This window comes from Marmota monax, unplaced genomic scaffold (genome assembly GCF_021218885.2).
Source record: "Marmota monax isolate L192 unplaced genomic scaffold, Marmota_monax_Labrador192_F-V1.1 WCK01_AAM20220418_F8-fsc00024, whole genome shotgun sequence".
Lineage (NCBI taxonomy): Eukaryota > Metazoa > Chordata > Mammalia > Rodentia > Sciuridae > Marmota > Marmota monax.
In genome coordinates this window covers 4349615-4375081 of record NW_026695224.1, presented here as the reverse complement: position 1 = coordinate 4375081, position 25467 = coordinate 4349615, and the positions used below count along the sequence as shown (strand labels likewise).

At 41.8% G+C, this 25467-nt stretch overlaps 1 protein-coding gene across 3 annotated transcripts in view; it reads right to left on the bottom strand.

Moving 5' to 3' along the window:
* Window positions 1-24559, bottom strand: part of Heatr3 (HEAT repeat containing 3) — a 32898-nt gene extending 8339 nt beyond the window's left edge. Inside the window, exons 1-13 of one of the 3 annotated variants that reach the window (XM_058575839.1) lie at window positions 24248-24559; window positions 23949-24121; window positions 21998-22085; window positions 19699-19811; window positions 17694-17803; window positions 14981-15121; window positions 14181-14258; window positions 13101-13378; window positions 9023-9113; window positions 8766-8923; window positions 8429-8511; window positions 7667-7803; window positions 1263-1351 (exon numbers count right to left, since the gene is read on the bottom strand). In XM_058575839.1, the coding sequence (XP_058431822.1) occupies window positions 1263-1351; window positions 7667-7803; window positions 8429-8511; window positions 8766-8923; window positions 9023-9113; window positions 13101-13378; window positions 14181-14258; window positions 14981-15121; window positions 17694-17803; window positions 19699-19811; window positions 21998-22085; window positions 23949-24121; window positions 24248-24379 (1671 nt within the window). In that variant the 5' untranslated portion in view covers window positions 24380-24559. The remainder of the gene's footprint in view (window positions 1-1262; window positions 1352-7666; window positions 7804-8428; window positions 8512-8765; window positions 8924-9022; window positions 9114-13100; window positions 13379-14180; window positions 14259-14980; window positions 15122-17693; window positions 17804-19698; window positions 19812-21997; window positions 22086-23948; window positions 24122-24247) is intronic. The other 2 variants (XM_058575838.1, XM_046434949.2) reach the window with 2 other exon arrangements.
* Between the last annotated feature and the right edge of the window lie 908 nt (window positions 24560-25467).

Genomic DNA, 25467 nt, shown 5'->3' with positions numbered 1-25467 from the left:
AAAGCTGGGGCATAGCTCAGTGGTAAAGCACGTGCCTAGTATAGTCTACCTTTTTAGACTTTATCATTCTGTTTTTTATTTCGAGGTTTTTTTAAAAAAAAATTTTTTTTAATTAAATCCAGGGGTGTTAAAAAAGAAAAAACAAAGCTAACAAAAAAGTAATTCCTTTTTGCTGGGCAAAGTGGTGCATGCCTATAATTTCAGCTACTTGGGCCTAAAACAGGAGGATTGCAAATTCAAGGCCAACCTGGGCAACCCAAGTGAGACCGTGTCTCAAAGCAAAAAATTAAAAGGGCTGGGGACGTAGCTCAGTGATAGAGCATGCCTAGTTTAATCCTCCCTCTCTCTCTCTCTCTCTCTCTCTCTCTCACACACACACACACACACACACACACACAAGCACACATAAAAGTAATATTCCCCCCTTATTTATGAAAGTGAAAACTACAGCTAACTTTATTATAAGCACACACAGAATTCTTTCAAGCAACTTTAAAACACAGTACTCTAGGGTGGGGAGGTAGAGCACTTTCCTAGCATGAACAAGGCCTTGGGTTCCATTCCTAGCACCACCAACACACACACACACAGAGCAAAACACCATACCCTTCTTCTTTAACCTGGAAATACCAGTGTGAACTTTATTTTGCTATTCCCTGGCTATTTCAACAAAAAAAGGCTTAAAAGTGATGACAACATGGTGGCCATAAACCCCCAAAATTCAGTTTTCCACTAAAGAAATCAGGGCTTTTAGAAAAATATTTTCACGTTTTAAGCAGGAAAATTACAAGTTGAGTCTGAGACATTTTCTTTAACTTGAAAAGGAAAAAATGATCAAAAATCTAGGGTTTGAATGTAGAGTCCATGTCAAAGAGACACAGAAACCAATCTGAAGGGATTCCTATTATGTAAATATTGGTTTTTGCATGAAAGAAAAATATGAATCCATATTTTAAAAACCCTAAGATCACAATCTTCAATCACCAGTACCACAAAAGGAAAAGGAAAAAAAAAAAAAAAACCAAAGCCAACGATATTCAGAAAATATTTTCAACATATATATCCAACAAGAACTTAAATCAATAAAAAAAAAGCACCTGTGTGTATTGCTTCACATTCTATTTTAAGCATTTCTGTTTTCTTTTTACTAAGATTGTACATTACTCTTGTAATAGAAATAAGGGTTTTAAAAAATTAGTTAATTTCACCTTCATAATACAGAATCTTCTTAAGTTTCACATAAAAAAGCTTAAAACTCTTACCTGAGAAATGTTTTTGGAGGCCATTGTTTGTAAAAGGGCCCGCAAGGCACCACTTATGGCTTCCAGAAAGTCATCGTGTTTAGCAAAATCTAAAACACAAACAAAACATGAAGATAAAATGTAAGTCTTCTCTTTCTCCAGGACAAGCTATTTTGTAGAAAAAGAAACAGGATCAAAACAGAACATGTTAAGTATTCATCAACTATGATTAATAAAAATAATCTAGGTATTTAAGCCCAGAAGTACAGTGTGCACCAATTCTGACAATGAAACATATAAATGACAAGCTAGGGCATGGCGGAACTGTCACAGCAAGGGTGTGTCCCACAGACGGTCCTCGACTTGTGGGCTCTGGGTTTCATGTGATCCACGCTCTGGCACATGATGAGCCTGAGCCAGTGCCGTGAACCGAGTCCAGCCTTTTGCAGAGCCCCGTCATGGCGCTGGGCACACCTGTGGTACAGTCACCTCCTTGTCCACCGAGCCCACAGCAGAGGGAAGAACTGCTGCTTGCGCAGAGACCCACCTTCTCCTTCACATTCCTGCTCCTCATCACCACTTCTTTCTAGCTGTCCCTTCTGGCCATGCAGGATAGACCCAAGAGCAGCCATAAACAACTGTGCCAACACAGCCACATACAGGCCAGGGAGGGTCGCACAGCAAGCTGGCTCCCTGTCCCCTTTTATAGGAAAGGAAAGCAATTCCCTTGGTGCTGTAGACTGTACTTTCCAAAATGGCCTCAGCAGTATTCCCAGTTCTGCGTGATCTCCTGGAGCCCTGCCACTTCCAATAAAGATGTGGAGTCTGTTACTCCCCTCTTTGAGTCTGGGTAGGACTCTCTGACTTCTCAAAAACAAAACATACAAATGACAGGATGGGGCATAAAAAGTGAATGACTCGTGTGTGTCCGATGGAAGTCATTTGCTTTTATGACCTTCTTCTCCCTTAACTCTAGCCCTTGGAGCTGGGCCACCATGTTGTGAGGAAGCCTGGTCACATGAAGGGGTCATCTGTGGGTGTTCTGCCTCCCAGTTCTAGCACCAAATTTCAGATGAGTAAAAAACTTCCAATGATGCGGCCCCGAACCCTCAAGGTTTCCAGCAGAGGCCCTAGATTAGTATTCCTCCATCTCAGCACTATGGATACTTGGGACAGGATCACTAATGCTCTGTCATGTAGGCACAAGGTGTCCTGTGCACTGTAGGAAGTTTATCGCATCCCTGGACTAAATAATTTAGATTCCACTAGCAACTTCCAAGTTGTAACAATCGAAAATACCTCCAGACACTGCCAAATGTCCCCTGCAGGTGGTGGTGCAAAATTGTCTCTGTCGAGATTCACTGCCTTAGACACCAATGGAGACAAACAATGTCCATGGTACCCTAAGTGGGCGACCCAGAGGAACAGTGAAATAACAAATTGGTTGTTTGATTTTTGAGTCAGGATCTCACTATGTTGCCCATGCTGGTCTTGAACTCCTGAGCTATCATGCCCAGCTTGATTATTGTTGTTTTAAGCCATAACATTTTGGGGTAGTCTGTCATATAGCAATAGAAATCTTGTGGTGCCTGGGACCCTGTCCCAGTTCTGACCCCCTTTTAGGTTGCCTGGGTGAGAGATAAAGAGGTGACTTCCCACAATTTTTTTTTCCCCCAGGGGCACTAGGGATTGAACCAAGGGGCACTTTGCCACTGAACTATATCCCTAGCCTATTTTATTTTGAGACAGGGTTTTGCTAAGTTGCTTAGGGTCTTACTAAGTTGCTGAGGCTGTCCTCAAATTTCAATCCTCTTCCTCAGCCTCCTGAGTCAAGAGGATTATAGGTGCACACCACCATGCTTGGCTCCTTCCCACAAACTTTAAAGCTTATTAAATTTTTTGGTCCTTTATATTATGCACCGAAGTAGGGGATTTCCTGTAATTATCACAGGCCATAGAACAGGATAGATTTAGGATCAGATAGGCCGGGGATGAAGTCCTGCCTGACATGTGACCCTTGCCACTTCACTTTGGTCTCAGGTCACATGTTACCTCCTCAGAGAGGACTTTTGCACTTGCTTAGCCCAGCACTTCATACCACTCTGCTGTTAATTTTTTCTTTATAGCTGAAATTACATTAAACATTATGTCAGAATGCAAGCTCCACAAACAAGTGCCCCTGCCTAACTCTTCAGACCACTATTCCTAGGACCTAGATAGTGTACGGCATAAAGTAAGTGCTCAATGAACATATGCCAAACCATGAATGATCTGAAGAGGCCCCATAACCTTTCTAAATCTCAGCTTCCTCTCCAGGAAAAGGGGACAATAAAGCATATCTCCTAACATTTGGCACCTATAATAGGCTCTTGAAAATTCATGTGAGGTTGTTACTATTTAACTTTAAGAAGTTACCATATTGGCTCTTGTTTAATGCTCCAAGAGTAGCCCTAGAAATTCACAAACTCCACATAAAACAATTAAGCTACAGTTGTGTCATGATAAACTTACTCAGTTAAAAAAAAAAAAAAAAAAAAAACAAATCTCAGATTCAATCTTTTCTCATTCTTTCTCAGGAAAATAACATTATCTTAGATATAGAATGATAATCTGAACTAAACACCATTTTACATTATGTATAATTTGCACTTTACGGAAAATGCTTGGGCGATTTTTATTTAATTCATATTTTTGGCCAAATATCCAGATTTGGGGAAGGCACTTTAAACCTCCTTGGTTTTCAGCTAAATTTTCAGTAAAAGGTCAACAGATATGGTGTTGTCAGGGAAATTAGGTAAACAACAAAAGTTAGACAAGAGGTTAATTCAAAATGTCCTTCCCCTCAAGAATGCTACGCAATATCTAAGAATGTGTAGCAGGTCTAAATGTAGGTAAATAATCAGCCTAGGAGTAATCAAGAAGCAAATTGTATTTGTGAGTTTCTCAGACTTACTTTCAGCATTCTGAAAAGGCATCCCAGATGGGATACCTCCATTCTAACCAAAAAAATAACTTTCTAATTACCAGAATCTGGGAAAACAGAAAACCCTAAATGATTTTAGAACTCATGTAATGGAGCAAAACTGACCAACTGACCCAATGCAAAGACACAACATAGCTAAGGATCTGATGTTTTGAAAATCAACAGCTTTTAATGAAGGAGACAAAGATACTACAAAAACACTTTTTATCCTTGATGTCAGCCACAAATATAATGTAGGTATGTACACAGAATCACAAATTTTGTAGCTATTCAGGTCTGTATTCTGTATTTTAGTATCAAAAATAAAACAAGCCAGGGCTGGGGCTCTAGTGCTCAGTGGAAGAGCACTTGCTGAGCATGCAAAAGGCCCGGGTTTGATCCCCAGCACTGCAAAAACCAAAAACAAAACCAAAAGTTAAAACAAATTAGATAGAGGAGCTGGGGTTGTGGATCAGTGGTAGAGCACTTGCCTAGCAAGTGTGAGGCACTGGGTTCGATTCTCAGCAGCACATATAAGTACATAAATAAAAAATATAGGTCCATCAACAACTAAAAAAAACATTTTAAAAAAAGAAGGGCTGGGATTGTAGCTCAGTGGTAGAGCACTTGCCTAGCATGTGTGGGGCACTGGGTTCCAGGCTTAGTACTACATAATAAATAAGTAAATAAAGTTACTGTGCCCATCTTCAACTGGTGGGGGGGGGGGATAAGTTAGATAGAGTTATATGAACCTCATACCTTTAACTCTAAGTAGAGAAATTTAACCTGTCCTCGCCACCAAAACTTTTCCAATAACGGTTCATAGCATCTATATAGAATCTCTAGGATTACATTATTTAATAAATCCCAAAGGTTTAGAAGGACTACATTAGAATATCTTGTCTCAATACTGTGTGATTGTTTTTTAAATCAGATTTTATTCTAAGAAAATTTACTGCTATTCCAAAACAAATAACAACTATTATTATTTATTTGTTTTTGGTTCCAAGGATTGAACCCAGGGCCACTTACTCAATGAGCCACAACCCCAGCCCTTTGAGGTCTCACTGAGTTGCTTAGCCCCTCACTAAGTTGCTGAGGCTGGCTTTGAATTTGCGATCCTCCTGCCTCAGCCTCTGAGCTGCTGGGATCACAGGTGTGTACCACTGCACCCAGCTCTATTATTATTTCTGAACCACTTGTTAATTCCATTTCTCTGAATACCAATGTTAAGGGATACAAAAGCCACAGATAGGATACAAGGATAGACTCCGAGCAATGGGGGCAGTCCAGAGACATTTTAATGGCAATGTTTCCCCAGCAACAACCTTCCCCATTTGCAATCCAAACCCTTTCATACATGGGAGATCAATTAAAATTACAAATCACTGGGAATAATGGAGCCCACATCATTAGATAGGGAGCTTTTCAAAACTACTGATGTGACAGTGACCTGCAGTAGGTGATTTCTATAAAAATAACATTATAGCTCTCAGGAAATATTAATATGTTCTTAACCTAGCAGCACGTCATATTTCTGAACTTTTTTTAAAGATTATTATTATTTTTTTAAAGATGGAGCTGGGGATATAGCTCAGTTGGTAGAGTTCTTGCCTCACATGCACAAGGCCCTAGGTTCAATCCCCAGCACCACAAAAAAACAAAAACGAAAAGTCATGAAACTGGAATTAATTTAAGATCAAAGTGCTTAATTATATTTCCCCACAATTCAAAACACTCCCTTCTTCTCCAGGACTCAGCTTGGTGTGGTTTTCCTATGGTCTGTGCATTGATGAATGTGCAGCTCAATGAGTGCACGCAGCCAGACAAGCAGGACAAACACATCTAAGTGTTCCTGTCCAGCTGAGGCAGGTGTGTTTACTTCACTTGAAACAAACTCCTCCTGCTGCTGGGAATGGGACTGTGGCACTTTGATTGGACTGAGAAATGGCTTGGAGGCAAGAGACGGGCAGCTTGTAGATCTAGGGTTGGGCAGGGCTTGGAAGCAGTCAAAGTCTGGGGTATGGCCTGTTCACCAGAGGCCCTGGCTGTGGACTTCCCTGTTCAGTCCTGCCCTCTGCCTCAGACCATAAGAATGGGTGGATGGTTGTGGGCACCAGCAATATGGGCTCCTCCTTCCCACCCCACGGGACATCTTGCTGGACTGATGGGAGGCAGAATGCCAGCAAAGGTCAGTGAAAGCATCCTCTACCACATGCAAGGTCTCTATGAAGGTTGGGAGAGAAATACGAAGCGACAGTCACTGCTCAGGCTGACAAGCCTCTCAATATGCCACTGCTCAGTGGGACTGTGTGAGCTCCTTCAGCTGAACGAGATCGAGTTAAAATGGGATTCTACTATAATAGACTATGAAAATCTGTTAAAGAACATGTATCAAACCCTGTACAAACAGCCAGGCGTGACGGAGAACACTTGTAATCCCAGTGACTAGGGAGGCTGAGGCAGGAGGATCACACATTCAAAGTCAGCTACTTAGCGGTGCCCTAAGCAACTTAGTGAGACACTCTATTGAAATAAAAGATAAAAAGGGATGGGGATGTGGCTTGGTGGGTAAGCATCTATGGGTTCAATCCCTGGTGCTAAAAAACAATAAGGGAGTCTTACAGAATCTGTACTGGTCCTAAGGGCTACCCAATTTATTACTGGACCAGTTAAATCCTGTTAAATTAAAATATATATATCTGGGATTTTCCTCAATGGTAGAGTACTTTCCCAGCATATACAAGGAACTGGGTTAAATTTCTGGTACCACACACACACAAAAAAAGTTTAACCATGGTATGTTACCGTATCTAGGTTTCTGAGTACAAATGAAATTAATCCATTATCAGAGACCTGTAAATTAAAAGATTCAATTCCTACACTGCAAAAATGTTTGGAGAGAGATACAGGTTTGATAAAAGCTAGGTGTAGAATTATGTGTGATTTTTATACCATTTCCCACCTTTTTCCTTTCCCCAAGTGTCCCAGAGAATCTTTCTGAAACCAAATATAAGAAAATGGTGACTTGATTCTGGGAGAGAAACCGGCTGGGACAAAGGAGTAAGTAACATAGTCCACTTTACATCCTCTAATAATTTTTGAATTTTGTTCCACATACAATGTATGTATTACCCAGTCAAATTTAAATTCCTATAATTAAAAAAAATACAGAATTGCCAAAATATCTTAATGAGAATCTGATATTATTTATGATTTCAGCCTTAATTGTCCTGACATAATTGGAAATAATTATAACTCTAATAAAGAAGAAAAACACCCCCTCCATCCCTACACCTGGTTTGACTCTCACCACCGGTGACTATAAACACATGCCTGCTAGTGACTGGAAGGTTTCTGCAGGATTGATGATAAACAACACACAATCACAAAGTCCACGGTCTGCCCCTTAAAAACTCTGCTCTGTCCCAGTAGTCTTTCTGATCAATTCCTAAATATTTACCTGGCTGAGAAAAAAGAAGTTGTGACAGGTGCTGTGCGAGTGTTTGGAGGGCTGGAACTCCTCCCAGATGGTCCACATCCAGGAGTGACACCAGACTCTGAAGACACACGAGGGCTCTACACTGAATAGTGTTCATTCTGCAAAGGAAGAGAAATGATGCCGCCTCTTTAAAATTTATCCAGCAGAACTCAGTGTTAACTTTTAAGCTTCAAGGTCTGACTGGGAATATCTGTAAGTACAAGGGGGTCTGTGGGCAGGTCACAAAGAACTGTAAAGTGGGCTGTTAATCTGCCAATCAAATGTTCATGCAGAGAAGGGTTCTGATGTACACCGTTTCCTGAACCATAAGGAACTTCTGGGTCTTGGGAGGAGTTAGCAATTTTTATTTAATGTTCTAACACTTCACATAATGACCAGCTTTTTGTAAAAATATATTTTTAATTGTAGATGGACACAATGTATTTATTTATTTTTGTGGTGCTGAGGATTGAACCCAGGGCCTCATGCACGCTAGGCGAGCGCTCTACCACTGAGCCACAGCCCCAGCCCTGACCAACTTTTTTTTTTAATATGTATTTTTTAGTTGTAGTTGGACCCAATACCTTTATTTTATTTATTCATTTTTATGTGGTGCTGAGGATCAAACCCAGGGCTTGCAAATGCTAGGCGAGCGCTCTACCACTGAGCCACAACCCCATCCCATGACCAGCGTTTTTGAAAATAGAAAAGTTCTTTAAAAAAAATTAAAAATAAAGTTCTTACTTTCTAATCAAAGGTTTCCACGTAGGATTCCTTGAACATATGTCAAGTGCAACATTGTTTGGGGAGGCAGTTTTCTCAAAAACCTAGGTTTTAAAAAGGCAGTAGGGCAAAGGTCAGAGATCGTCATCTTACACACGATTTCTTTACGAAACTTCTACACATTACTTCCAAGTAAAATGTTGAGGATGATCAAGAAAGAATGATCTTTTGGCCCATTTCCAGGCCTGCTGGTTCTGTTCAAGCTGGAAGTGTGGGCTCACTGCTTGTGCACACAGGAGGCACAGCTCTCTGAAACCTTCCCCACACTCTGTCAGAGCCCAGAACGAAGGAGGCTCACCTTCTGTGGGATGAAGCAGTTGGTGAGAGCGGAGTGAGTCTCATGGGAGAGGCAGAGTGGGGACAGCAGCTGTCCCCCACACTCACTGAAGGGGTTTTCCATGCACGCATCGCTCTCGTCACTGCTGGACAGCTCTTCCCACTCGTCGTCAGAGGGATCTGGGAAGAGGGCAGACCACCTGCAGCTGGATGCTAAAGGAAATCCCTTGGAAGCCGCCCCGCCTGGGGGAAAGGTCTACATGTCAACTGGGAGCAAACCTTCACTGAAGCACATGTTGACGACAATTTCCAGAGCCGTCTGCTGAGCTGTCAGCACTGCTATGGTTTCTCTCAGTTCCTTGTCAGTGGGCTTAAAAAAAAAAAGGAGAGGGGGGATGACAGATTATTTTTGCATGAATTTTCTTAGCGAAAGCCTACTAGAAGATTTTTGCACTTGGAAGGGAGCATATGGGGGTGGGGTAGGTAGAAGAAAAGCTATGAAGGACTGAAGTTCCAACAAGCATTCTCACTCCCTTGGCACGGTCAAGCAGGCCACTGTTAACTGGGATTCCATCTATCTGCATGGTTATTCTCTAAAGCGTTGCTTAGTGAGCTGGAGAGAACAGATAGGTATTCAGGAATTTTGAACTAAATTCACCCTGAAACTTAATCTAATGTGTTAAGAAGTCAAAAATACTAAGATTAAAACAAAAGTTCATTTAAGACACCAGGCACTTAAACACAGCAAACCTGCTTTAGGACACTGACTTCCTCTTGGAAAGACTGCATTAATAACACTGCTAAAAGCCTTATATGACCAACAGAGCTTCGCCAAGGAGCAAACAGCTTGCTTCCTGGCTGTTTTTGAAGATGAAAATAAATATCCCTTTAAGATTAAAAAAAGAGGAAGACATTTTTCTCTGAAAATATAGAGCATCAATTTAACTTCACCAATTAACATTTCTTAAAATGGGTATTTAAATTTATATACTTAAATTTACACGACCTAAATTCTTAAATAACCAATGGAAAAGTGAAATAGACACAATGATATTCCAAAAGACTGTATCCACTAAACACAATGTATACTTTATTGTCAAAATGTTTCTAAATTTCTGCAGTGTTCTAATCATCTTCATGGCTGTGTAACCTTCCATTAAACAGATACACTGTGACTTACTAAACATTCGCTCCACTAGCATGAAATATTTCAGATTACAATAACCCTTCAGATTCTCAGTTCTACCTCTGTAGATTTAGCCAAATCAACCTACCTACTTACCTGCCTTCCTTCCTTCCTTTCTTTTTGGATAGATTCTCACTAGGTTGCCAAGGCCAGTCTCAAATTCCTGGGTTCAATTGATCCTCCTGCCTCAGCCTCCTATGTAGCTGGGACTACAGGCATATGTCACTGTGACTGCCTAACCAACTTTGGATCAAAAAGCTGGGGCTGGGGCTCAGTGGTAGCGCACTTGCCTGGTGTGAGTGAGGCACTGGGTTTGAGTCTCAGTACCACATGTAAATAAATAAAATAATGGTCTATCAACAACTAAAAAAAATTATTAAAAAAATTTTGGGGGAAAAAAACTGTACTATACTGAACATGTACAGACTTTTTCCTTGTCATTATCCCCTAAACAATAGAACAACAATATTTACATTGTACTGAGTGGTACAAATAATCTAGGGATTATTGAAAGCACACATAAGGACATGCGTAGGCTGTATGCAACAATGATGCCATTTTATATACAGGTCTCCAGCATTTGAGGATTTTGAAATCCAAGCAGGGTCCTGAAACCAACCGATCCCCTGTGGATACGGATGGCCAAATGGACTGGGATATCTTAATTCCTCAGACAGACATACTGGATCCAAGGGAAAAAGCACATTGATAAGTCCTAGACACCATCCCATTTTCCTTTCCAAGATGTTCCCATTCATTTAAAAACTTCACTAACAACTTCTTTGCCCAAGAATTTAACTGCAACTTTAAACTACGTCCTTTTAAAGAAGAGGAGGGGTTCAGTCAGGGTGGCACACAACTGTAATTCCAGTTACTCAGGAGGCTGAGGCAGGAGGATCCCAAGTTTGAGGACAGCCTAGGCAACTTAGTGAGAAGTGAGAACTTGAATCAAAATAAAATTTTAAAAAGGGTCTGGGGATGTAGCTCAGTAATATGAGTGTTTTTCTAGCACTGACAAGGCCCTGAGTTCAATCCCTAGCACCACATGCACACACATTCACACACAAACACACACATATGCACACAAAAAACAGCAATTTTCTAATTTTATAGATGTAACTCATGGATTCCTACATCTGTGTTCCATTTATCTCTACTAACAATGTATATAAAATTGTTCAACTAAACAAACCTTTGTCAGAGTAGATTCAAGCTAAAAGAGACTTGTTGCTCTCTTCTCATGTATGTAGAATGCCTGAAGATGAGGATCAGAAGGAAATTAGGTTCTACTTTATGTAACTGCTGCTCAGAACATTTCTCTGCTTATTGTTATCAAGCTGACAAAAAGAATCAATCTAGATGAAATGTTATGACATCTGAGATTTGCTTTCAAGTAACCACAGAGAAAGGGGAGAGTGAGTGGGAAACAGATGAAATCAAACAGATACGACAGGATCAATGGTAACCGTGGGGGCGGGGGAGGGGGTACTCTACTTTGGCATGTGTTTAAAAAAAAACACATTAAACAGCTTTCTTTATATATTTGTGGCTATGCTATTAAATGATGTGATTAAATGATGTGATTAAGGGTTTTGATTCTAAAAGACTCCAGCAGAAACCACTAGGCAGCGTAAAAGACCACAGCTGACTCCACATCTGTATTCCTGGCACGCGTGAGCATGGTGCTAGCACCCCACTGGCACTTGATGCTGGCTCGCTAAACCGCCAGCATGTTAATCAGCCAGGCCACTCAGGTAGGTCAAGACTTCAAAAGGCAAGTTTTGCTGTAAGTAAACACTGCACTTTATGAGCACATTTGTGTGTGTGTGTGTGTGTGTGAACCCAGGACCTCAAACATGGTAAGCATGTTCTCCACCACCGAGCCCCTCTATTTAAAAAAAAAAAAAACTCATATAAAAATAAATGCTCTACGTAACAATATTTACTCCCTTAAGGAGTCCCCGGGAGCCAGGCTGGAGACGGGCAGCAGCACACTGGAATGCCCTCTTCCTACCCATGCCAGGGGCCTTCACCAGGCTGCTGCTCTCTTTGCCTTCCAATAAAGCGCAGGCACTCTGTCCCCAAAGCCTTCTTAGCCAGGCCCCTCCTCTGCTCCAGGCAGGGATGAGTCGCATGTCTCTACAGAAACCACTCCCTCAGAAATCTAGGCCCGGCCCTGTCACTGTTCTCAGCACAGGCCTCACAACCACAGCCGTGTGGCTCTGTCTTCCTGAGTCGGAGGAGCGGTCCCTGAAGACAGGAACCATGTCTTAATCATCCATCCTCACCATCAGGAGCACAGTCAATGAGCACCTGAACGGTGCATGAATAAAGCCTGATCCTCTGTCCTCCAGCCCATTTTCTTTCCTCCTCCAGATAAATGTTCTCCCAAAGTCTGCTGAAGGTTTGTCTTGGCTGAAATGATTCCTGAACCTGACTCACCCTCACCCCCACATCATGCCCACCAGCAGAGGCACACCACAGTCGTCCAACCTTTGCTCGTCAGCAGTGGGTAGAGGTTTGGCCTGTCATTCTACTAAGGCTAAACACTTTTAAATAAGAGAGACCAGAAAACAAGGGACAATCTGGCAAAGAACAAATTCCTTTAGTTTGAAGACAATCTGGGAGATAATGTGGAACCAAAGAGAGAGGCACAAGATTTAGGAAGACAACTTTTTTTTTTTCTTTTGGTACTGGGGATTGAACCCAGGAATGTTTGAACACTGAGCCACAGCCCCAGACCCTTTTTACTTTGAGAGAGGGTCTTGCCAAGTTGCTTTGGGCCTCACTAAGGTGCTGCAGCTAGCCTCAAGCTTGCAATTCCCCTGCCTCTGCCTCCCAAGTAACTAGGATCGTAGGAGTGCCCCACAGTGCCCTGCGATAACTGGGTTATTTCTGAAGCATTCCAAAAGAATTGGACTGTCTCATCTGAGATTCTCTCCTGCATGCAAATTTCATTTAGGCAAAAGTTTTTTGTTTTTTTTTTTCTCTCTCTTTGGGAGAGACTTCTGATGTTCTAATGAGAATCAACGGGAAAATATGACTAACTTTTACTGAAGTTCACTTTCTATAGTTCACTTTGCTACAGTACTTTTCTATAAAGCTAAGGATTAACCTGTTGAAAGAAAACTGCTGTATTAGTCCATGTTTTAGAGCATCAGTCTGACTTACTGGAAGTAAATCGGAAACAAAATTTTTCCTTCTGACTTTTCTTTTGTGAGGAATTTCTTCCATTTCAACGTCTTCAATCAAATCATCACCATTAACATTCTTTAACATTTCCTCAGTCTCTGCCGCAGTCTTTAATCTCTGAGTTTCAGCCTCTTTCATCTGAATAACTATTTCGCCAGCATCCATTTCCAAGACTTCGGATAAGATCTTTAGTATGGCATTTATGATCTCTGCCTGACTCTTAGACGGAATGACGTCCTTCAGATTCCAGATTGTGCCTGTGAAAAAAGGAGCACAAGGACACGGCCTCGCCTGAAGTCTTATGGGGACTCCAGTTTCCACAGACTGGTTCTCTAGGCTCAGGCGTCATCTTGAAATGTCTGGACCCCAGTCCCTTTGTTCAGCTTTTACTAACTGTCAAAAGGTACCGCACAGAGGCAGCAGGCACTCTTTGTTAGGACCCTTGACCTTCATTTCCTGCCTGGGCACACAGGCCTTTCTCTAATTCAGACCTATCAGCAGACCCAGAGAAGGCCTACCAGGTTTCTGGTGAAATGAAAACCCGAGTCGCCTTGTTTTCTTTCATCTTAATCCATTTTTGCTCTCCTGAGCAGCTTTTTATATTCCAAGAGTGGAACGGAATGCACTAAAACTCCAAGATCTCACAAACAAACTAGAAAGCAGGTTCCTGGTATTTTGCTTATCAAAACAGAACAGGAGCTGCCATTAAGTAGTCAGATGAATGTTTTTGAAAAATGACTGCAATAGAACACTGAGGCCAGCCTTAGTAACTTAGCAAGACCCTGTCTTAATTTTTTTTTTTCTTTTCGGTGCTACTGGGGATTGAATCCAGGTGCTTTACCACTGAGCCACATCCCTAATCCTTTATATTTTTTGAGACATGGTCTCCCTAAATTGCTGAGGCTGGCCTTTAACTTGTTATCTTCCTGCCTCGGACTCCTCAGTTGCTGGGATTATATGCGTTTGACACCATGCCTGGGTGAGATGGTAAATGTTATATTATGTACATTTTACCGCAGTTCAAAAAAAAAAAAAAAACACACACACACATACACATACAGCTGGATGTGGTGGTGCACTCCTGCTGAGGCAAGACAACAGCAAGTTTGAGGCCAGCCTGGGTACCGTAGCAAGACCCTGTCTCAAAATAAAAAATAAAAAGGGTATGGGATGTAGTTAATTCCCAGAACTGGGAGAAAAAAATGTAAAACCCCGCAAAAAACCTCTTAGATAAAATGACCTCTGCAAAACCAAAGGGAGGGCAAAAGGAAACACAAACAGATGTTGTATGCAATACATTAACTCAAAAGAGCCTCGGAGCGGTTCTTACTGCTGTATTCAGAGATACTGGGATGAAAAGGGGAGCAGGAAGAACTCATGAAAAAGTAAGTGGCTGTGTCTTGGATACCTGGAATCAATCTCTCTCTCTCTCTTTTTTATATTTATTTTTTAGTTTTAGGTGGACACAATATCTTTATTTTTTTATTTTTATGTGGTGCCGAGGATCGAATCCAGTGCCCCGCGCATGCCAGGTGAGTGCGCTACCACTTGAGCCACATCTCCAGCCCCTGGAGTCAATCTCTTAATGCATTGGTGCATAATTAAGAGGAGGTGCTGATAGAACATGTCTTTATCAGACAACAGCAGTTTGTCACAATCAAAACAAATCTCTTCTAATAGACTTCATAACTATGGGCAACTACGTGAATTAAGGGTCTTCAATAAATATACAATTTCAGGACAGACGTAAGCACAGAAAATCCTAATGTGGTGAAATGAAAGAAAGACTGAACTTTGGGTCCCACTTCTATTAAAAGTTACCAAAAAAACCCACACTGTCTCATTTGGCTAAATGTTACCTGCTACCAATGTCTTTAATAGAATGTATTCCATGGAACTGACAGGACAGAGCATTGCCGATTCCAGCACCTGCAACGCTGTAGCACTGAAAGATTTCAGGAGCTCTGGGTTATCTTCAGTCACTGTCTGCAAACAGTGTGCTAGAAGACGAAAATGTGATACTTAGAAACAAGTGAATTATGACTCGGATAATTTAAACCAGTACAACTCATCAAAAGTGTGCATCTTTAAAGCTTCTGTAGATATATGTAGCTTTGTAGGATACATACATTTTACCTCAAGAATGGGAAATGCAAATGAAGCCTTCCAAACTCTCCCTGCAGTACACGATCTTTTTTTCCCTAATTCTTTATAGATGTATACTTTAATTAAATAAAATTTAAAAGGCTCTAATGTGGCAAATTTCTGATAATTATAAATGTTTCCAATGGTTTAACCTCAATTTATATACTTATCTTGGATCAGTAGTGCACAGCTTATGGACCAAATGCCAGTCTATGGATCAAACTCTTGCAGCTCTGTTTTTGAAACAAACCCTAAATTTTGGGAAACTCTGGCTTCCTTTCAATTCATCATGATCTTAAAAGCTAGGATGCTTTCTAGTGAAATGATAGTTCTTTGAGGAAAAAAGATCATTTTTCATAAAAATATGAGCAAATTGAGAGATGGGTAAAACATTAATTGCTGTGTATTTCATTTAGCACTTCTTCTCTTACATTAAAACAAGACAATGGATTACAACTTGCATTACAAAACATTATGCTACCATAATACAAGTTCAAAAGAAGCTATATTAATATACAGGATAGGATCTTATAAATTTACTTTATCACATCTAAGCCTTGTTTAGCTTTTAAAACAAAACTAAAGACATTTTTAAAAAATAATCATGACTTTAGTTAAATACAAAAAGAAAACAGTCTAATAAAATACAAAGTAACTTTACTCCAACACATTCAAAAAAGCCCACTAGAGGAAAAAGAATAAACAAACAAAATAAACAAACAAAAATTCTACAAGAGTAAAAGTACAAAGATAGTTTTTCTTTTAAAACTTAAAAATTCATTTTCCTAAAATTCTCTTATAATAAAAACCATCCTAAGATGAAATTATCTACAGATTTCCTAAACAGTTTAACTGTTTTTTGAAATCCTCATTTTACTTATAAAACTACCCCAAAGGGCTGAGGATATAGCTCAGTTGGTAGAGTGCTTGCATGTAAAAGGCCTGGGTCTCAGCACCACAAAATAAATAAATAAATAATAAACAAACAAACAAAAAATTACTCCTACCAGATTCCATTTTGAAAAGTTCATTTTTAAATTTTTTCCAAAAGTATTTATACTCTTTCCCCCTTTTTCTCTTCTCTTAGAGCCAGGCATGATGGTGCATGCCTGTAATCCCAGTGATTTAGGAGGCTGAGAAAGGAGGATTGCAAGTTCAAGGCTAGCCTCCACAACTTAGCAAAGCCCTAAGCAACTTAGTGAGACCCTGTCTTAAAAACTAAAAAAGGGGGCTGGGGATGTGGCTCAAGCAGTAACGTGCTCGCCTGGCATGCGTGGGGCACTGGGTTCGATCCTCAGCACCACATAAAAATAAAGATGTTGTGTCCACTGAAAACTGAAAAATAAATATAAAAAAAACCCCAAAAAACTAAAAAAGGCCAGGTGCGGTGGAGCACGCCTATTGTAATCCCAGCAACCCAGGAGGCTGAGACAGGAGGATTGCGGGTTCAAAGCCAGTCTCAGCAATAGCGAGGCCCTAAGCAACTCAGTGAGACCCTGTCTCTAAATAAAATAAAAAATAGGGCTGGACATGTGGCTCAGTGGTTGAGTGCCCCTGAGTGTAATCACCAGTTTAAAAAAAAAAAAAAACTAAACTAAAAAAGGGCTGGGAATGTAACTTGGTGGTAAAGCACCTCTGGGTTCAATTTCCAGTGTGTGTGCGCGCGCGCGTGTGTGCGTATGTATATGTATGTGTGTGTGCGTGCGTGTGTATTATCCATTAGAGCCAAGAGAAGCAGAGAGCTTTTCTCCTTGCCAGGAGAAAGGCAGAGTTAAATAAAAGGACAGCTGGATACCTGCAAAGCTCTTCATCAGCTCTCACCCAGAATGCTGTAGAACTGCCCACCCTGCTGAGCCAAGGGTCCCTCATGGCTCCAGTCCAACATACAGAAGGTGGGGGACCAAGGCAGTTGAAATTGTTGGACTTTGTACTCCTGCCCCATGAAAGGGGCAGGCCTGAGTGAAAGTTCAATCATTCTATTCCTCTCTCAAAAAACAAAACAAAAAAAAGAACAAAACAAAACAGGCTATCAGTTTTCTGCCCAGAGTGTGAGACAGTGCTACAAGACATTTATGTAAGTTTAGACTCCAATTAACTTTGGATCAAAGGCCTGGAAGTTGTGGGTTACTGTTTTTCATAATTGGAGATAAAATTTCAAAATTTAATAAAGGCTTTTGAGCAATAACAGTCTAGAAACCACATAAGCTCGTATAATTACCTTCCTCCTTTTCACAGCAAAAAGCAGAATTATATGAGTAAGTAAAGAATTAATCACAGATTTAAAAAGATTCAGAGCAGAATTCCTCACACATTCATATGCAATGAGACCCAAACTGCTCCTGCAGAATAAGCATGCTGCATCTGAGTACAAATTTTTGAATACGGTTACACATGTATTTAATAAATCATCACCTTTTCTTCACTTACCTACTGAAATAGCCAGGTCAACATTGGTGGAAAACCTACTTAAATACTTTAATACAATCTCCAAACACCCTTCTTTGTTGAATATAGATACTGCTCTACTACTGCATTCACTAAATTGAAGGGGGGAAAAAAAAGTTTTACTATTCACATTTTAACATTAAGAAATCAACCACAGAAACCCCCACACAGAAAAACAGAACCAAAGAGCTGGAGTCAAAACCCCCCACTTGATAGATGAAGTAACAAATACCCATTCATATTCGCTGCCCATGAAAACTAGTTGTCTAGTTTACTTCCATCATGAATGGACTTTAGTCCATCTCTTTACCATGGAAGTTCCCTTACAGCAGTTTAGACTGGAGGAGATTTAGAAGTCATTTAATGCAACTCTCCATTTTACAGATGAGAAAACCCAGGGTCTAAAAGGTAAAGGGATCTATCTGGAGATCACACATCTCATTAGTGGCAGTGACGGCCCAGTTTTCCTGGGTCCAGCCTGCTATTCTTTCCACGCCAGCACAATAAAAAAGTTCAAGTAAGGACGAAAGGTTTCTTTTCATACAGAAAGCACAGATTTAAGAGAAATTTATATTTTATCCATTTCTTCTATAATTATAATCTCATCAAGTGGAATATGCAATCTGCAACAGAGATAATTACTCTAATAAATAATTACATTTGAAATTACACTACCTTTTAATAAAAGAATCAGAGAGCTATCAATGTTACTAATGAGCATACACACTAAATACAGGGTAAACAGAGCTGATTATAATAATCTTACCCATGTTTCCTCGGTACATACCCCATACACACAGGACATGCTGATGGGGCCAACAGAGCTGACTGCATTATTACATTAAAGTTGTTCTCCAAGAACAATATTTTCTGTCTGTCTATTTACCTTCCTCCCTCTAATTATTGTGGCACTGAAGTTAAGCCAGGAAAACAAGGCATACATGAGTAAAGATAATTTGAAACAGAATCTGTGAAACAAAAGTATTAACTCGAAGGTAATTATTATGAGAGTAAGTATCTCTATTGCAAAATGATAAAGATACGGCTCATAGGTGTTTGAGAAAGAGAAATCACTTTAGACTATATTCAGGCTATTTTTCTAAGTAATTAAAAAAAAAAAAAAAAAAAACTTTCCATGTCAATGATTTACAGGGGTTGGAGGTATATCTCCCTGGTACAGGGCACGCTTAGCATGCTCCAGACCCTGGGTTCAGTACCCAGCATCAATCATCCAGATCACAGAAAATAGCCCCCATCAGTTTGCTCCAGTGCCATTTCCTTACATCCTATCCCCCAGTATTTCTGTTGGGATTCCCGTGGCAGGTTTAGGATGAAATCACAGGCCAAGTTCAGACTGCTAAGGAGACAGCTTTTCAGGATTCAATTTAATGTATTCTAAGAAACACCTGTGCCTTTCTGAAATAAGGAACTATGACAGAAACCTGTTATAATTATGGACATAAAAAAGGGGAGAAAAAGCAAATCAGTTTGTTTCTAGCCACTTCCATTCCTAGCAGCAGGTATGCTCTACCCCAGGGGCACTAAAATCATGGAATGGAAAGTGCCTTCTTCCCACTGGGGCCAAAGGACTCTTCTTGTGTATGTACTTCACACTCAAATGATCACTGCCAGGAAAGAGGAGTCAGGCACCAAAGCTCGTGGCCCTCCTCTCATTCCTGACACCAAAGCAGGTAGGCACTGGGGCGACTCTGTGAAGGCAACTGCTGCCTGGGACAGGAAGGAAGGAGCTGAGACAGAGAGAGGAACATCAGGTGCTAATGGCGATGACTCTTCTTATTTTAGTCAGTAGCGATAACTGGAGGGATGAGATATAAAATGAGAAAAGGTGCACAGAAGCTATGAGGAAGAGGAGGGCAGGAGGGTTGATCTCAGGTCACCCGATATGTCATGGATGCACTGGCCTAACCCAGGGGAGCAGCACAGAGCAGCCTGGCAGCAGGAGCAGCACACTTGAAAAGCATCTTACCATATATTCCACAGCACGTTCACAGCCTCATTGGCTATGTTCTCAATAGAATTTTTGCTCTGATCTTTTTTCTCCTGTGGAGACATCTCATTTGAGTCCAGTCCAGCACTACACTGCAACCAAATATCATGATTAGCACCCTGGTTCAAAAGAATAATTAAATAGTGAAGAAACACAAAAAACAAAACATTGGAAATGACAGTGGTTAACAAGCCTATCCATTCTCAGAAGCACTACCACTCCCACAACCTTGCTTCCCTCTGGCAAGAAATATGGACAGAGGGCTGCGGCGGTAGCTCATTGGTAGAGCGCCCGCCTCACGCATGTGAGGCACTGGGTTTGATCATCAGCACCACATAAAAATAAATAAAGATATTGTGTCCAACTACAATATATATATATATATATATATATATATATATATATATATAATCACATATATAAAGAAATACGGACAAGAAAGGTTCTTAAATCATTGGCAAACTTGATAGAAAACATTCACATTTTAAAATGCAAGAACAAAACCAAGATAAAGTATTGTAGCTTATGTGAAAAAACAGTAAGAAAGGCAAAGAAATGTTAAGAGCTAGATCTGTATAGCACCTCCTGATGCACCATTCTAAGCACCTGACATATATCAATTAAGTCATTTAATCCCCACAGCGAACCTTTGAGGTGGATGACTAGCATGCCTAACCTCATCAGATGGCTAGGAAACTGAGCGCTGGGAGGCTGCTGAGGGTGCAGCTTAGCATGTGGTGAGGCCGGACCAGAGCTGGCACCCTCTACCACTCTGCAACTGCAGTCCATGACAAGAGCTTCCCCATCTAAGTCTCCTCTATCATTCCCATATTTGGATCAGATGATTCTTTGTTGTGAGAAGACTGCCCCCTGCATTAAAGGAGGGTCAGCAACATCCCTGGCCTCTATTCACTATATGGCAGCAGCAACCCTTACCCCTCCCCTCCAAACTGTGACAATCTGAATGTCTTCAGATGTTGTCAAATGTTCCCTGTGGAGCAAAATCACCCCCAGTCGAGCATCATTGCTCTAATGGAAATAATACTGATGCCTGGCATCAAAACAAAATCTTGGGCTGGGGCTGCAGCTCAGTGGTAGAGCACTTGCCTAGCACGTGTGAGTCCCTGGGTTCAATCCTCAGCACCACATAAAAAATAAATAGAATAAAGGTATTGTGAAAAAAAAAAAATCTTAAAAAAAAAAAAAAAGGATAACTTTTAGGTAGCCTTAAATGAAAGTTAATAGTTAATATAGAATAGTGGACTGGGGATGTAGCCCAGTGGTTATACACTTGTGTAGGAGGCACAAGGCCCTGGGTGAATGTGAGAGAGAGTGTGAGTGTGAGTGTGTGTTTGTGTGTGTGTGTGAGAAAGTAGGTGTTCCTTAACAACCGAACTATACCATGTGATAAGAATGGTGTGATATTAAACATAAGAACTCAATACGATCTTCGTTAGTTCATAAAGTCTGTGTCCTGGGTCTGTCATCTATAAAATGAGGATAATATAATACCTGCCTGTTATGGTTTGGATATAAGGTATCCCCCCAAAACTCCTGTGTTAATCCAGGAATATTCAGAGGTAAAATGACTGGATTATGAATGTTATAGCTAATCAGTCCATCCTGATTTGAATGGACTGAGTGGTCAACATGGCATGATGTTCTGGTCCCAAACAATGAAGCCAGCTGACTATGGACTGGACCTCTAAACTGAGAGCCAAAATGGACTCTTCTCCTCTAAGTTGTTCTTGTCAGGTATTCTGGTTACAACAACAAAAAGCTGACTAATCCACGGCTGCAGCCTGGGGGTACAGTTCAGCGGCAGGGCCCTTGCCTGGCATGCACTGGCCCTGGGTGTGATCCCAGCACTGCAAGAAAAAGAATCCTGTCTCACAGGATTGCTGTGAGGATTAAATTAACACGCACAACATAAAAACCATACCTGGTACATAAGATGCAATCAACACACACTTAACTATTTTCACTGTATAAAATTTAAAGTCTAAAAAATGGCTATAAGAAATCTGCATAGTTTTAGGAAGGTCCTTTCCAATTATCATATAAATATAAGGAAACAGGCTCAAAATAAGAGAGATTGGGATCAATGATGAGAGTAGATCAGTGTTTCCAAGAAAATAAACAAAATTTCTGTAGGATGTTTTAAGGAAAGACAAAGAACACCAAAGTACTTAAAAAAAAAAAAAAAAAGTCCATCTTAGCTTGCCTTCAAAAAGCGACGTTTGGAAGCTGCCATTCAGATACCTTAAAAACTGCATACCTCTTTTAGTAGTGCCACCAGAGGAGTCATGACGTCCTTAGTTACCATGTCATCGCAAATTTCAAAGCCTCCACAAGCACTGAAGTTTCTATATAAGAAGTTTAAAATATGTTTTACTTTCATATCACAAGCCACAAAATACTATTAGGCCCTCAAATTTATTTCTACCTTTAACCATATGTACATTTTACCAAAGGAAATCTTCATTATTTCTGTCATATGCTGCAAAACCAATCCACAGAATTCCACCTGTTCTCGTCCTTATTCTACTAGATGTAAACCACTAGTTATTCTACTAGATGACTTTATTATTTAATAATTTAACTGAGGTAGCACACAGGTGCTTGGCTAAAGGAAAGGGAAAAGACTTTAGAAAAGTGAATAAATTACATCTTGTATGAAGGGACCATTTCTTGCAATCAAGACTGCAAGAGGGGTTGGGGTGGGGCTTAGTGGTAGAAGATTTGCCTGTCGTGTAGGAAGCCCTGGGTTTGATCCCCAGAATTGCCCAAATAAGACTACAGGGGCAAGAGCAGGTGAGGCTACTGGGAATTACACAGTCTGAAGTAGCCCTGGCTACATTTAATTTTAATTGAGAAAACACTGCTTGCCTTCTGAATGCACAGCTTTGTACCAGCTCTAAAAACATAGAGATAAGTCAGAAGATGCCCTTAAAATATTCCAGGTGCTCCCGGTTTGTATTAGGGGGAATGGTAGGGTTTTCCACATACCATTTTCTCCCCAGAGGTAGAAGGATGTTCAACCACCCTCTATCAAGTGGGAAATTCCCACCCATCCCTTAATCTCACCTCAAACATCATTGGCTCAGGATTTTCTTCCCTGAACTACTAGTTATATCCTCTCAAAGAAAGCATCTTTTGCACTTCCTACTGGTTGGAATTGCACACTTAATGTAAATGGTTTGGTTAATGCTTGTCTACCTCAATAGATATTCATTAAGGAAAGAAATTATGCCTGCCTTCCTCATTACCCCATGCCCAGACCCTAGCCAGTGCCTGGCACATAGTAGGCATGTGATACAAAACTGCTGTCAGTGATGGAAACATAAATAATACATATACACAGAAATGTAAGAACAACAAATCATTACTTCTACTCTTGCCCCCCCTACAGTCCATTCTCTATACAGCCACCAAAGCAAATCAGACCATGTCACTCCCCAGCTTAGGTCCTTTGGCTCCACAATACCCTCCACCTTATCCAGCTCTCCCACCAGGGCTCCTACAATTCCCCACTCCTACTCTACTGAGCCACACACTAACCATTCTGCGGATTAACCACATCAGTCAAGCCGTGTGCTGCCTCACTTCTCTGCTATTGCCGGTCCTCTCATGGGGAATGCTCTTCCCCCTATTTCCCTCTCATTCTTCAGGTCGCAGTTCACAAATGTCATCTAGAAAGCACCCAATTTAAACTTCCCACCGGCAAATCATCATTCTCATGTTTTTCCAGAGCAGTTCTATCTAATATCATCTATTTATCATTTTACTCGTTTTCTCTCCCCATCAACGTAGCTTCTGCAAAGATAGGATCGTGGCTGTCACGCTCAACGTCCTGCCTGCCCTTAGACCAATTCCTAGCACAAACTGGAAGAGGTCAGACAACTGAGTGACTCTCTGGAGGGTTCAAGGAGAGGAAGAAATGAGAGCCAGGTTTGAAGGCAAGGAGCCTGGCCAGGTGGCTGCTGCCAACCGACAGATGAAATGCGGGAGTCCTGGTGTCCTCTGAAGTCTAGATGGAGCGTAGGTTCACATCCCCAGACTCCTGCCACTGTGAGACCAGGAGCAGGTTTTTCGCCCTTCCAAGCGCCTGGGAATGAAGCAAGGAGAGTGCGTGCCTGGCAAACATAAAGCGCTGGCTGCCTACTGTGACAGCTCAGGCTCAGAGGACAGCAGCGGTGGGCACCACCCCGGACCCTCTCCCGGCTCACCTCAGCGCGCCGGCCGCCGTCTCCCTAACAGCCAGGCTGGGGTCGAGCAGCAGCGGCCCGAGTCGGCGCACAGCATCGCGGCGAGCCAGAGCCGGGAGCACCGGCTTCTGCTGCACCAGCCGGGCCAGCCCCGCGCAGGCGCACTCGCGAACCTCGGCGGTCGGGTGCTGGAGCTGCGGTACAAGAGCAAGGCGTCAGGGACGCAGTGCGCACGCGCGCCCGGGGCTTGGCGCTGGAGCTCGGTCTGCCCCAGCCCAGTACCCGCTCCCCGGGTCTGGCGGTGTTCTCGCCTCACTCACCTTTTCCAGCAGCTCCGCCTCTGGCCCGTCGTCATCTTCTTCTCCGTTCTCTGCTGCTGCCGCCTCGGCCTGACAGTTGCCGGTGGGAGAGAACTGAGGTCGCTTGAAGCGTTTCGTCCGACTCTTTCCCATGGCGACGCGCGCTGTGGGGATGGACCGAGAAAGGAAGGCAACAGCAGACTGTGGGGGCTGCGGAGCTCGTGATAAGGCCTCGTCGCTGAGGGGTATTCGTGTTCTGCTTAGCTGGGCCGGGTGACGGCCCGAGCACACATGGAGAAGGAGCGCGCATGCGTGCGTCGCGTTGGCGGCGAGGAGGGGGCTGGCACGGGGATTGCGCAGGCGTGTAGGAGAGTGTGGGCGGGGCCAGCCCTGGCAGGAGGCGGAGTCCTGTGCTTTCTCCTGAGAATGACAGGGTCTCCGCCTCCATCCAATAAATGCATAGCTTTTAAGTGAGCTCTGTAAGGAAGGAAAGTTCCGTCTCGCAGTAATCCTGTCCTCCAGGAGTTGACTGTCTAACAAGGGAAATAACATATTTCCAAAACATATTTTAGAAAATAATTCCAGAGATGCAGTTCCCATACAGAAACGCAGGCCTAGCAAAGATCTACTTTAAATATAAGGAAACTTTGGCGCTACCAATTTATGTTGATAGGATTTTTTTCCCTAGATCTCTCTCGTATCTGGCCACAGATTCTGCGTCTCCCTAGTCCAAGTTACTGTCTTCATTGTTTCTCCATTTCCATCCTACCCACCCCCATCCACAGAGCAGTTGTGTGACATTTTCAAAACATCCCTCCACTTTCTCTTTATTTTCACTCCCTTGCTTAAAAATCTTTCCATGGCCATAGGCACCTCCACTGATTTTGTGGTCAGGGATAGATCTTTCTTTCTTTTCTTTCCTTTTTTTTTTTTTTTTTTTTTTTGGTGCTGGGGATTGAACCCAGGGTCTTGTGGGAGCAAGGGGAGCACTCTACCAACGGAGCTGTATCCCCAGACCCAGGTCTGTCTTGAAACAGTTTATACCTTGTTCCTTTGTTACAAAGCACAGGTCAAGATTACAGTCGTGAAACACAGTTTCTTTGTGTAGCTGTACAGTTACCAGCTTAACACCATCCTGTGAGGACAAAATGAACAGTTTCCACACATAGTATTTCCAACACTAGCCCAGGGTCTGGCACAAAATTGGCATACAACTTCTTGAATGAATGGAGACTACATAA